At 41.7% G+C, this 14,185-nt stretch overlaps 1 protein-coding gene across 6 annotated transcripts in view; it reads left to right on the top strand.

Annotated features, from left to right (window-relative positions):
* The window catches only part of Tmcc1 (transmembrane and coiled-coil domain family 1), a 114,089-nt gene that overhangs the window by 85,186 nt on the left and 14,718 nt on the right, over positions 1-14,185 (top strand). For all 6 annotated transcript variants that reach the window (XM_021190650.2, XM_029535636.1, XM_021190649.2 and 3 more), the window contains one exon: positions 9,266-10,200. In XM_021190650.2, coding sequence (XP_021046309.1) covers positions 9,266-10,200 — 935 coding nt within the window. The remainder of the gene's footprint in view (positions 1-9,265; positions 10,201-14,185) is intronic.

Genomic DNA, 14,185 nt, shown 5'->3' with positions numbered 1-14,185 from the left:
GTCTACAGCGTGAGCTCTACGACAGCCAGGAATATACAGAGAAACCATGTCTTGAAAAAAAAACAAAAAGAAAGAAAGAAAGAAAGAAAGAAAGACAGAAAGAAAGAGAGAGAGAGAGAGAGAGAGAGAGAGAGAGAGAGAGAGAGAGAGAGAGAGAGAGAAAGAATATAAATTTTAAAAAGAAAAATGAGGTCAGGATAGAGAAGAGCAAGTATATGGTAGAAATGAAGACTGTAGTTTCCATAGGGTCTTCAGCATAGAGGTTGCTATTCAGGCATGGGGAAGCAAAGCCTTGAAGTGACAGCAAGAATCTGATGGAAGGATGAAGTCTAACTCTAGTTCAGGCTAGCCTGGAATTCTCTGTATAGCCTAGACTTCCCTTGAACTTGCAGTGACCCTTTTGTGTCTGCCTCCCTAGTGTTAGGATTACAGGATGACATCAATTCAGATTACAAATATCCTACTCAACTGTAGAGCATCCATCAAAGGACCTAGGGCTGCTGCTTCCATAGCCTCACACAGGACTGATTTCCTGCTGACAAAAACTGAGCTACCACCAGTATTTGCCAGGTTTACTTCAGGGCCACTCTTAGGCCTTAAGGGAGCTAAATTGCCTGGCTGGAAATTTAATCTTGTTTTAAGAAAACTTTACAGTATTCTTCACCCTGCCCTCAGTGTATAGGGCCTATGTTAGACATTGGAAATAGTACAAAAATTTTAAAGAAAAAAAAATCTACAATCCCAGTAGTGACTATACAAGCAAATAAGACTACCTCTGCTTGAGAACTGGGGAGATGGCTCAGCAGACACTTGCCACTAAGCCTGACAACTGAACCTTAAGTTCACTTCCCAGGATGTACATGGAAGGAGAGAATTGACTTTCAAAAGCTGTCCTTTGACCTCCACACAGTACCATGCTATCTTTACCAAAAATAAGTTTAAAATTTTTAAGAATATGTTGGCTCTATGGCGATGCTATTTTTATAGATATTTCATCTGGGATGAAAAGGAAATTAAGAGGCCATATGCTTAAGAAAACTTATTTGACAGGGCTAGAAAGATGAATCAGCGATTAAGAGCCCATACTGCTCCTGAAAGAATGAGAGTTGAGTCCCCATCACTCAGCAGTGGCTCACAACCACCTTCAACTCCTGCTGCAGGGGATCCCACACCTGGCCTTCCTTCATGGGTACCTGAATGCATGTGTGCAGACAGACACACATGTATGCAAATGCATATTTTTTTATTTTAAAAGAAAAATTATTCGAGATAGGCATAGTGGTGTACACCTGTAATTCCACCGTTTCACAAGCAGAGGCAAGGTGATTGATTCAGATATGAAGCTAGTGTAGTCTAGTCAAAGTGAGTTCTAGCCCACTAAAGAATACATAGACTGTATCTTAAAAAGAGAAAAGGAGAAGAAAAGAGAAGGAAGGAAGGAAGGTCTATTTGATAGATGAGTAGCAGACTTAAAGAGAAAGATCCCTCTTAGACAACAAATAGAAAAAGTAACATATATTAAAGATACACAGAAGTGAACTGTTCAACCCCATGTGAATGTCGTCCAAGGGTGGAGTATAAGAGATATTGATCAACTGTCAGAACAAGTGCAAATCATCTGTCCACTTCAGAGTGAAGTGCTCACACCAAAAGTCAGAGAGGTACACAGAAGAGAGCAATCTGGCCAGTTGTACTTATGCTGTTACTACTATGAGAAAATGTAGATGGATGGAAAACATGATCCTGATAAGCTACTGGTTTCATTGTTTTTGATAGGCATGAAGTGTGAGAGAGTTATTGGCCAAATCCAGCCTCAAAGACTGATACTAAGTTGAAAGCAAAGCACCCTGTCTCCTAAGACAGGAACTTGTGCTCTGTGATGTCCTGCCTCACACGGGCAGAAAAACACAAGCCCACATGACCAGCCAGAATAGCTTGAGTTTACTGCTTACTAACTATGGAACATACACCTTTGTGGTTGTTAAATTGAGGCCAAGATTATGAGTCGCTGAGGATTATAATTTCAAATTTGGCCAGGCACAGTAGCCAGAATACCTGTGTTTGTAAGCACTGAAGATACTGAAAAAAAGCCAAGCTACATAGTGACTTCCATGCTAGCCTGAGATAAAGTAAGATCTTGTCTTAAAAACAAACAGGGGCTGGAGAGATGGCTCAGTGGTTAAGAACACTGACTGCAGGGGCCGGTGAGATGGCTCAGGGGGTAAGAGCACCCAACTGCTCTTCCGAAGGTCCTGAGTTCAAATCCCAGCAGCCACATGGTGGCTCACAACAATCTGTAATGAGATCTGACTCCCTCTTCTGGAGTGTCTGAAGACAGCTACAGTGTACTTAAATATAATTAATGAATAAAAAATAAAAAAATAAAAAAAATAAAAAAGAACACTGACTGCTCTTCCAGAGGTCCTGAGTTCAATTCCCAGCAACCACATGGTGGCTCACAACCATCTGTAATGGGATCTGATGCCCTCTTCTGGTGTGTGTGAAGACAGTGACAGTGTACTCACATAAAATAAACAAATGTCTTAAAAAAAAAAAAAAAAAAAAACTTGTCCTGGAAAAGAGCTATTTTCAGAAGAGACACACTCCTAACAAAGCTGTGTATGTCAGATGAATTGCAAAGATTTCCCCATTTCCATCTGTTTTGTTTTGTATTGTTTTTCTTCATTCCCAAGGACATGATATGTGTTGTTTAATGTGTAGAATATGAGATTTCCACAAAGAGCTAATACTCTGTAAACCAGAACTTGACATTGAAGATAATGATAAGAGGCCAGGATGGGGGAGGGGGTGATGGTGATCTTACCCGACCTGCTGGCCATATAAGGTGGTAGGAAAAAGTTCCCTTGTTGCTTGCTTGCCATAGGCAGAGATGTAGTACTTGGTGTATTACTCTCAGTTGGCTTTTCTTGAATCATGAGACATTTCATTCTGTAGAATAAGCATTCCAATAAGTCAAGCACTGGAAGACTAGCTTCTAAAGACAGAAAAGGGGCTAGCAAGATGTCTCAGAAGGTAAAGGTGCTTGCTGCTAAGCCTTCCAATTTGATTTCAAGCCCCAAAACCCACATGTAAAAGAAAAGAATCAACTCCCCCCCCCGCCCCACACCCCCCCAATACACACACACACACACACACACACACACACACACACACACACAGAGTCCACCTATCTCTGCCCCTACCCGTGCTTGGGTTACAGGTATTCATGCAACCATGCCTGGCTTTTTACATGGATGCTGAAGTCTAAGCTCAGCTTTTCATGATTGTGCCCCAGGCTATTTTTTTGTTAAAAGTACTGCAACACTGGGAACTTTTTTAGCTAATTAAAACTGGTCTATTTGAGAATTTGACTGTCACATAAGTATGATAAAAGATAAGGTAATAAAGCCGGGCGTGAGTTCCAGGACAGCCAGGGCTATACAGAGAAACCCTGTCTCAAAAAACAAAACAAAACAAAAAGATAAGATAATAATTGGGTTTGGTTTCATGATCAGACCTTTGCCAGAAAAATTATAACATTTACCAAGAATGAAAGCTGTCTTAGTTAGGTTTCTATTACTGTGAAGAGACACCATGACCAAGGCAACTCTTATAAAGGAAAACATCTAATTGGGGCTGGCTTATAGTTTCAGAGGTTCAGACCATTATCTTTTTTTTGGGGGGGGGTGTCAAGACAGGGTTTCTCTGTGTAGCCCTGGCTGTCCTGGAACTCACTCTGTAGACCAGGCTGGCCTCGAACTTAGAAATCCTCCTGCCTCTGTCTGCCTCCCAAGTGCTGGGATTAAAGGTGTGTGCCACCACTGCCCGGCAGGTTCAGTTCATCATCATCATCATGGTGGGAAGCATGGTAACGTGCAGACAGACTTGGTGCTAGAAAAGCCAAGAGTTCTATATCTTGATCAAGACAGCCAGAAGGAGGGTTACTTCTACCCTGGGCAGAGCTTGAGCATAGGACCTCAAAGCCTACCTCATAGTGACACACTTCCCCCAACAAGGCCACACCTCCTAAGAGTGCCACTTCCCATGAGTCAAGCATATTCAAACCACCACAGTGGCACAGCACTTATTAGGCAGAGGTATGTGGATATTCCAGGCCAACAAGGTCTGCATAATAGGGTGAGAAACAAAAGGTGTGACATTTTTAACCTCATCCTGTTAGGATCTAGTCTAGGAGCTAAGTCCAAAGCAATGATCATCTGTCATTTTTATTTCATGCTGTATGTCTTAGGCATAATCTAACACTCCCCTGGTGTATGCTCTTGATGGGCTCAAGTCCCAGGACCTCTCTTGGACCAAGTACTCTTAGTACTTGCTGTATGTACCCAGTCCCCAATTTAATATATTCAACATCTTTTCAGAACATTCTTAGGGAAATAAACTGAGTAAAAAACTTAAGCTCTGAAAGAACACATGGGCACCCCAGAGTCACAACTGGTGAATTTGGAAAGGTCATAGTGAACGCAAACCATTGTTCTTTGTGCCATGTTCTGGAATATTGCTGGGTGTATTGTGTCTTCCTGTCTCTGCCTTTTGCCCTTAGGTGTCATGTGTGTCTGTCTGTCTCTTATCTGAACCTGCCTAGGATTTCCAAAGTCTTGATTGTAGCCCAGGCTGGCTTCCACTTAAAAAGCAATCTTTAATATATTTGCAAATGAAAACTATAAGCAGTTAAATGCTTTGTCGGGTACTGTGCCTTAATTGACTTCCCTCTGTCCCTCGTGAATCTTTTCACATTTTCTTTTAGTTATTTTCTGGTCAGTTAACTCCTACCAGTAGGTAATTTTAGTCTGATTTCTTAATAGAGAGAAACAAATACATAGAGCAGTGTGACCTGTAGCTGCTGCAAAGGAGCCAATTTGCAATGACAATTTAGAGCAACAGAGAAAAATACAGCATGTGGTTAACTTCTGCCTCCTCCTGCCTTCTAACAGCTGGCTGGAGGAGATGCTTTCCTAACATTGTTTAGAGCTTATTGTGAGGATTGTAAAGTTGTTTGGCCATGGGCTAAACCACAAGTCCAACTTACTTTCTTTCTTTCTTTCTTTCTTTCTTTCTTTCTTTTTTTTTTTTTTTTTTTTAAGGTTTTTCGAGACAGGGTTTCTCTGTGTAGCCCTGGCTGTCCTGGAACTCACTCTGTAGATCAGGCTGGCCTCAAACTCTGAAATCCACCTGCCTCTGCCTCCCAAGTTCTGGGTCAAAAGGTGTGTGCCACCACTGCCCGGCAAGGCCAACTTTCAAAGTATGACCTTCACTATAGAATTTCACCTTTGTTCTGGATTCTGTGTATCTTGCTTAGAAGTGAGTATGATCTGAGATCTACTAATGATGAGATCTTTAATAAGAACAGCTCACAAGCTATTTCAGTAATAGCCAGTGCCAAAAGCCTGTTCTGCCAGGAGTTACTACAGCATTTTCACACTCATGACTCATCTCATCCTTAAAACAGCCTCCTGACTGCATCAGAGTTCCCTCTCCTTACCATTGAGCAGCTTATGGACCTGTCGGTGCTTCAGGGCAGAGTATGTCAGTCATCTTGCTCTTTCATGTCTATGCCTTCCAAGAAATTCTGGGGCAATCCCACTACTCAGGAAGTTGAGGCAGAAGGACTATAAGTTTGAGGCCAGTTTGGGGGGTACTACTTTCAAAATACTTTAGAGAAAAGGAGAAAGTCTTGTACTACTTATGTGGCTCAGTGGTTGAGTATTGACACAGGGTTTCATCCTCTGCTCCCCCTTTGGTAGAGGTAGTTTTTAGTATCACCTTTGAAAACTTTGCTTTTCACATTTGGAACTGAGTTGCCGAGAATGAGTTAGGGATCCAGTTCTGTATGTTACCTCTATCCAGTGGCAAAGGAACTGCTTTTGGATTGATAAATTCCTTTCTGGAGGCCAGGTGTTCATGCTTAGAGTGCAGGCTTCCCCGTTAGAGCTTGGTTCCTGCTCCATTTCTCAATTTCTCTCCTTTTAAAATTGGTGCCTTCCCAAATTAGGAGCTATTACTGACTATTGCAGTGACTTTCCGTTTCCAGTGTCAGCTGGCCTGTTACAGGTGTGTTGATGTCTATGTGGAAACTCTTCATAGGAAGACACACTGGCCCTGGGTAGAACAGGAATTAAAGAGAGTCTGTTTTATTTAGTAATGAGAAACAATTCTAACCAAATGTGATCACTTATAAACATTTGTATAGTAAAAATTATTGATTTCCTTTTAAATGGTTGAACCTTGATTCTTGTCTGTAATGGTTTGTTTTTATTTTATGTATATGAGTGTTTTACCTTTGTGTTTGTGTACCACATGCATGTCCAGTGCCCTTGTAATGGCAGGTTGTTATATGACATTATGTAAATGCTAGGAACTGAACTGAGGCCCACAGCTAGTGCTCTTAACTGTGAGCCATCTCTCCAGCCTTCTCCAACAGTGTTTTCACCAATATGATCAATTTTTTTTGTTGTTGTGTTGTTACATGAGAGAGAGGAGGTGGGAGAGGTTAGGGCAACTTTATGGGGTCAGTTCTCTCTTTCAGTTTTCCAGGACTAGAAGTCCAGTTCTCAGACTTGAATACAGTATGTGCTATTACCCATTGAGCTATCTCCCTAGCCCCTGATATGGCTAGTTTGATTTCACAGATTCATAAACTTGAACATGGGGAAAGCTTGGTTGAAAATTCTTCATATCTTCTGTGGAATATATGTGTCCCATATATTCTGTGGCAGATTTTGAGTTTCATTATCGGACATAGATAAGCAGAATGGTATTATGCACTTTAGTTATAAGATGTTAAATCTTGGGCTGGAGAGATGGCTCAGTGGTTAAGAGCACTGACTGCTCTAACAGAGGTCCTGAGTTCTATTCCCAGCAACCACATGGTAGCTCATCATCTGTAATGGGATCTGATGTCCTTTTCTTGTATGTCTGAGGACAGCTACAATGGACTCCTTCCTATGCACAAAATAAATAAATCTTTAAAAAAAAACAAACTGCATTCCTCCATGGTCTCTGCTTATGCTCCTGCCTTGGCTTCCCTTGATGAGGGACTATAACTTGTAAGCTTAGATAACCATTTAATAAAATAAAAAAATAAAAAAAGTTTAAAATCAGGGCTGGTGAGATGGCTCAGTGGTTAAGAGCGCCGACTGCTCTTCCAAAGGTCCTGAGTTCAAATCCCAGCAACCACATGGGGGCTCACACCATCTGTAACAAAATCTGATGCCCTCTTCTGGAGTGTCTGAAGACAGCTACAGTGTACTTACATATAATAAATAAATAAATAAATAAATAAGTTTAAATCTCATTCAGAAGGAAAATCCAGCAATTGGGAGCTTATGCAGCTAGATTTGCGTGTACACGCGCGCGCGCGCACACACACACACACACACATATATGATTATATAGCAACAGCAAAAGAAAGATATTGCTCATATTGGTGAAAGAGGAGAAGGCTGGAGGAATGACTCAACAGTTAAAGCACTAGCTGTGGACCTGGGTTCGGTTCCTATACAGCAAGGTGTTTTCAGAATTCTTACTGTGGCTCTTGACACTTTGTCCATCTAAGATTCTGGCTGCCTATCCCTTCTTCAGTTCAGTCTCTAGCCAATGTGTTCCTCAAAGGTGAATCAGTATTGGGAAAAGTAATGGAAAAGGCATTGTACTAGTCTCTGTCAAGGGTTTCTGTCTCTTGCTGTGCTGGGGATGGAAGGCAGGGCTCTTCCACTGATCTGTTTTTCTAGGCTCAACATTTAGTTACATTGAAATAAGAAGAAAAGAATACTGTTGGCTTTTTGTTCTCCCCCACCCCACCCCCAGTATTAGGCATCACACCCAGAGCTTCATGTACTAGGCAAGTACTTCATTACTAAAGTATAGCTCTAGCCAATATGATTGAACTACATATATTTTTAAAAGCTCAGAGGTCAGTATAAATCCTGCCCAGGTGATAAAATGAGGCTCTGTATATCTAAGATGAGTGAGGATACTTTGAGACAACAGGTTAACTATTGGCATTTCCTGGGTATATAAGATAAGGAACATGTAGGGGTTGGCCTCTGTACAGTTCTTACTGACACATTGTCATAGGACAAACTATGGAACAGAACCAAGAAAAGAGTATTATGACCTTAGTCTACAGATGGCCAAGTTGCAACCTGACCCTCACTCTGGGCATTTTTTTATTGCCCTAAGAAGCTATTTTATAATACTACCCTTTCTGCTACTATTCTAAAGAACAGTTAATAAACTCTTCCTTGGGTCCTGCTCTAACTGTCCAAGCCACATACAGGGGCACCCTCCAGTTTCAGCTGCCTGCTTTGACATTTAAGCTTAAGCTTTTGCTGGGCAGTAATGGCGCATGCCTTCAATCCCAGAATTTGGGAGGCAGAGGCAGGCGGATTTCTGAGTTTGAGGCCAGCCTGGTCTACAGAGTGAGTTCCAGGACAGCCAGGGATACACAGAGAAACCCTGTCTTGAAAACAACAACAACAAAGAGTTTAAGCTTTTAAGTCTGAGCAGTTGTACTTTCTTCCAGTCCTTGTAGTGACTCATCCAGATGAAAGAACAGTGTGTGAGCTTTGTAGTTCCTTCCCTAAGGCAAGCTTTTTATTGGATAAAACACAAAATTTGGGCCCAGAAAGATCTGACCTTCGCCTCTGATTTGTTAAATCACTTACCTCTCACTGTCCCTATCTATTCCTGCTGTCTTCCTGGGTACACCACAGTTATTTTAATTCAGTAGCATTCAGCAGCACATCCTCTGCCTGTCTGCCACTGCAGCAAAATGTCCCAAGAATAGAGAATGATCTCACTACTCTGGGTGTGACTTATGCAAACAAACTCTGTGGTAACAACTGGATGCTTATATCTCTGTATCAACATATCCATTCTTGCTAACCTTTTCAGGAGACCAATTTGTGAGTTTGGCTCAGGATGGCTGACTATGTCTGAGCACTAGAATGGTTTTCATAGTAATACATTGAAAGAGAACATGCTATCTTATATAGATTTGCTTCTGGGCAGAAGTATGCATAAGAATGAGAATTAATTCATACTCTCAACCATCAAAGGGAGCTTTGTTATTTAAAGAAATCCTGTATAAAGACTAGCCAAGAGGGCTGCAAGGCTTTTACAGGACAAAGGGATGTGCAGGTCGCCCATCCATGCTGAGAATTCAGCATAGACATATTTTCAGCACATTATAGCACATTGATTCTTGACTGTTTCTAATATCCACCTCTTGTTTTTAAAATGTTAGATCGAGCGTTTGGAAGTAAGCAGCCTTGCCCAGACTTCCAGTGCCGTGGCCTCCAGCACTGATGGCAGCATCCACACAGAGTCTGTGGATGGAATACCAGATCCTCAGCGCACAAAAGCTGCCATTGCACACCTGCAGCAGAAGATCCTAAAGCTCACAGAACAGATCAAGATTGCACAGACAGCCCGAGACGACAACGTTGCTGAGTACTTGAAGCTTGCCAACAGTGCAGACAAGCAGCAGGCTGCTCGAATCAAACAAGTGTTTGAGAAGAAAAACCAGAAATCTGCACAGACCATTCTCCAGCTGCAAAAGAAGCTTGAGCATTACCACCGAAAGCTCCGTGAGGTGGAACAGAATGGGATCCCCCGGCAGCCCAAGGATGTCTTCAGGGACATGCACCAGGGTCTGAAGGATGTGGGTGCAAAGGTGACTGGCTTCAGTGAAGGTGTAGTGGACAGCGTCAAAGGTGGATTTTCCAGCTTCTCCCAAGCTACCCATTCAGCAGCAGGGGCTGTCGTCTCCAAACCCAGAGAGATTGCCTCACTGATTCGGAACAAATTTGGTAGTGCAGACAATATTCCTAACCTGAAAGACTCATTAGAGGAAGGACAAGTGGATGATGGGGGAAAGGCTTTAGGGGTGATTTCAAACTTTCAGTCAAGTCCAAAATATGGTAGTGAGGAAGATTGTTCTAGTGCCACTTCAGGCTCAGTAGGAGCCAACAGTACCACTGGGGGCATTGCTGTGGGAGCATCCAGCTCCAGAACAAACACTCTAGACATGCAGAGCTCAGGGTTTGATGCACTACTGCATGAGATCCAGGAGATCCGGGAAACCCAGGCCAGACTGGAGGAATCCTTCGAGACCCTCAAGGAGCATTATCAGAGGGACTACTCCTTAATAATGCAGACCTTACAGGAAGAGCGGTATAGGTAAGTTATACAAAATCTAAAGCCTAAAGTATTTGTTCCCTTTTCTTTGAATATGAAAAAGTGAATGTAAAAGATGTCTGTTTCTAAAGTGTTCAGATCTGTCTGTAAAAGCCACAGGAGTTCTTCGTCAGTCAACAAAGCAGTTAAACAACTCCTATCTCACACACGGATGCAACTTTTTTTTTTTTTTTTGGTTTTTTGAGACAGGGTTTCTCTGTATAGCCCTGGCTGTCCTGGAACTCACTTTGTAGACCAGGCTGGCCTTGAACTCAGAATTCCGCCTGCCTCTGCCTCCCAAGTGCTGGGATTAAAGGCATGCGCCACCACGCCCGGCCAGATGCAACATTTTTTAATTTCTCAGTCCTTTATCCCAGTTTATGACTTTAATGCGAAGCTCAAGCTTTCTGAGGTATTTCTTCAGTTCACTGAAGCATAGTCAGTTGAAGCTTTCACTGTACTGGATTGTATTCAGAACATCTTTTTTTTTTTTTAAAGATTTATTTATTTATTATATGTAAGTACACTGTAGCTGTCTTCAGACACACCAGAAGAGGGTGTCAGATCTCATTATAGATGGTTGTGAGCCACCATGTGGTTGCTGGGATTTGAACTCAGGACCTTCGGAAGAGCAGTTAGTGCTCTTACCCACTGAGCCATCTCTCCAGCCCGTATTCAGAACATCTTAATCCTGAGAACTTTGTAAACTTTGTAAAAATACAACCCAGCCAAAATGTAGTGAACTTTGTATGTATTTGGCCTTAAACATACTTAGGTGAGCAATTAGTTTAGAAAAATTAGATTACAAATAAATCCAGACAAATGTCTGTGATGTTTATAAAGAACTGGCCCATTTGGATGAGATTAGACAGACATAACATTAAGTCATTCTCCTGCAGTTAAAAAGTGTTCAAAGAGCTCAGAGCTTTTCAGTCAGAATCTATACCAAAGTTCAGAGTGGGTCTATAGGAATGGAGCCCAGGGCCTTATCCATGACCTTCCTTCCTACACTGAGTCTGTTTTTTCACATTGCATCATAGATTCCAGCTGGACCACTCTTAGCAAGTCTCCAAAACCTTGCCCTATCTTCCTTGCACAGAAATAATATCCTCCCCAGAGTAATCACTCAGATCCAAATTTGTGGGCCAAACACTGGAAGCCTCACCATGCAGATCAATAAACAGTGTTCTGAGAGCTGCATCTCTGCATATAAAACTTTACAAGACTTGAGTTTTAGTCTTGTCCCAGTTCCTAAGTAGAAGGAATCTCCAGTACTTAACTAAGACATCAGGGTTTGAACAGAGGAAGTCTCTTTCACCTCTTGAAAAGTAAAAGCAATGTTTTAAAACTTTACTTTTATGAGGCAGCCTCAGTGTCTGAAGTAAATTGTTCATGTTTATCATTTAGTTCTAAAGATAACACCAACATGCTTGCTTCAGATGGTATTTTAAAAAAGTACTAAGTAGCAATCCAGTCTGCCTCCTTTTGCTAATCTTCTTCAATTCTCATTGACACTTTGAGAGGCAGGGTCTGTGACTCAGTTGGTAGAGTGCTTCCCTAACATGACTGTATCATAGGATGTCTGTAATTACAGCACTTGTCCGGTGAAAGCAAGATCAAAAGCGCTTGCTGCTCTTCAGGGGACCCAAGTTCAGTTCCCAGTACCTATTTCATGTGACTAACAACTACCTGTGTCTCCAGCTCCAGGGGTTAGCCATCTTTTGTCATTTATTGACTGACATGAACAAACATGTGGCAGACACATAGATAACACAAAACTACAAATAAAATGTGTTTGTTTTTCTTTGGGTTTTTTGTTGTTGGGTGTTTGTTTATTTGTTTTGGAGACAGGGTTTCTCTGTGTAGCCTTCACTCTCCTGGAACTCACTCTGTAGACCAGACTGGCCTTGAACTCAGAGATCTGCCTCCTAAATGCTGGGACTAAAGGCATACACCACCACCACCCAGCCTCCTTTAAAAAAAAAAAAAAATCAAGTTCATCCATAGGAAATTTGGGGATAACCAGGACCACATGAGACCTGATTTTAAAAAATAAAAGTAAAAATTTTAAAAAGAGGGTAGGAAGTGGCAGTGTTTACCTGACCACCAAAGAGGGTAGGAGTACTACTGGCGAGGTAGCCCAGCAAGTAAAAGCACTAGCTGCCAAGATCTAAGTGCAGCTCCCTCCCGGAAGCTGTCATTAGCGCCTTTGCATACATGCACCCACACACATACACACTAAATACAATGGTTTTGGTTTTTTATAAAGAAAAAGACTTGACAATGTGAAAAAGGAGTAAGTTTAGGAATGGACAAAAAGTATACATACTACTATTTTCATCAGTGTTTCTATTTTTAATAGCCTGGGAAAATAGTGTTTAAATGGACTGATTAAAATTAAGACACTGGTCCTTTTTTATCATATTAAACCAAAATTCCAGTACCATTTCTGTTACTAGCTATGAAAAAAAAGATTAACATCTGTGTAAGGGCTTCCTGCCTATATCATAAGAATAGCAAAGGCCCTGAAAAATTGCTACAACACTGAAATGAAATAGTGTGTGAAGCTTGCAAGCCAGTGCTGGCCCCCAATGCTGCAGTGATGTCAGGTGGCCACTGCTGCTGAGCCCCAGACACACCCTCCAGAGGACCTCTGTCCATTATTTAAAAGATTAATTATCATTCCTGTTATTAAATTCCTCTAGGACTTAAAATTCATTTAGAGATTATTTTCTTCAAGTTAGATATTGACCACTGTGAGAAAAGGAGAGCAACACATCTGGAAAAGTCAGGCTTCATTTGTCTATTAGATTAAGTCCGAGATGGGTCTGTCATCTCTCAGTGCTTTAGGATTGTGTCTTGGCCCCTCATGCACATGAGTAGCACTCTCCCTTTGTTGTACTTTGGGGTCTCTGGAGTAGCCAGGTTTCAAGGAATAGAGAGGAAGAAGCCTGAACCCTGTTGGATGTGTAGTCTCCCTCTGCTCTCCTCTCAGCCTCACAATGATTTTTTCCTTATAACAAAATCCTGAAGGCTCCATTTGAAAAAAGCCACAATATGTGACTCCATTTACATATTTATACACACTCACACTGACAATTGCCTACAAACAGCAGTAAAAAGATTGGCCTTCATTGTATGCCTCCATTACAGCAAATATGTTTGTTTAACATTGTTCATCTTTTAACAGTTTCACCGAAGTGACAGTCTTCTCATGAATGAAAACCTGTTTTAGACACCAAAACTTTTCCCATTTTAAGCATTTTTGGAGACGTTCTCTAGTAACACTTGACAAAATAACCTAGCTGAGTGATAATAGCTGAGAACAGAAGCAGTCCAGCCAGAAGTGCTCTGGGCCAGCAGGGCTTATGTGGTTATACATGTCTTCAGAAAATGCTGACAGCTTTTTGTTTGTGTGTTTGTGTTCTAGCTTGTCTTCTTTACATAGTTTCTCTCCATTCCCTACCTGCTCCATGCTACACTATTAGGGAGCTTGCCTGCAGCAGCCTCTAATTTGTTTTGCACCCTCTTTGGTCTTGCACATGCTAGATAAGTACTCTACCATTAAGCTACACCCCAGCCCATATTTTTATTTCTACTTTGTTGCAAGCTTGGATTTTCTAGGAAGAAAGTACAGGTGATGGGTGAACTATATGACCAAGAATTAATTAACTTGGACATGGCTGGTGCATTGTCTTTTGTGTTTCTGTGCTTTATCCTACCAGCACCTGAGCAAGTCAGCAACCAGTGTTTTTTAGCTTGGATAGTGATGGGGAGGAGGAGGAGGAGGGTTGAAAAACTATCACTTTTAGAATTTGCTGAACTGCTGTAATGCACATTCACTAACCCTCCCAGCAACTTGCAGGTAGGCTGTGTTATCCGATTTTACAGTCAACAAAATTGAGATCCAGTGTGGGGAGGATCTTTTTGTGTGTGTGTGTGTGTGTGTGTGTGTGTGTGGTTTCTCGAGACAGGGTTTCTCTGTGTA

This window comes from Mus pahari, chromosome 2, assembly GCF_900095145.1.
Source record: "Mus pahari chromosome 2, PAHARI_EIJ_v1.1, whole genome shotgun sequence".
Classification (NCBI taxonomy): Eukaryota; Metazoa; Chordata; class Mammalia; order Rodentia; family Muridae; genus Mus; species Mus pahari.
This window is presented reverse-complemented; position numbering and strand designations above follow the sequence as displayed.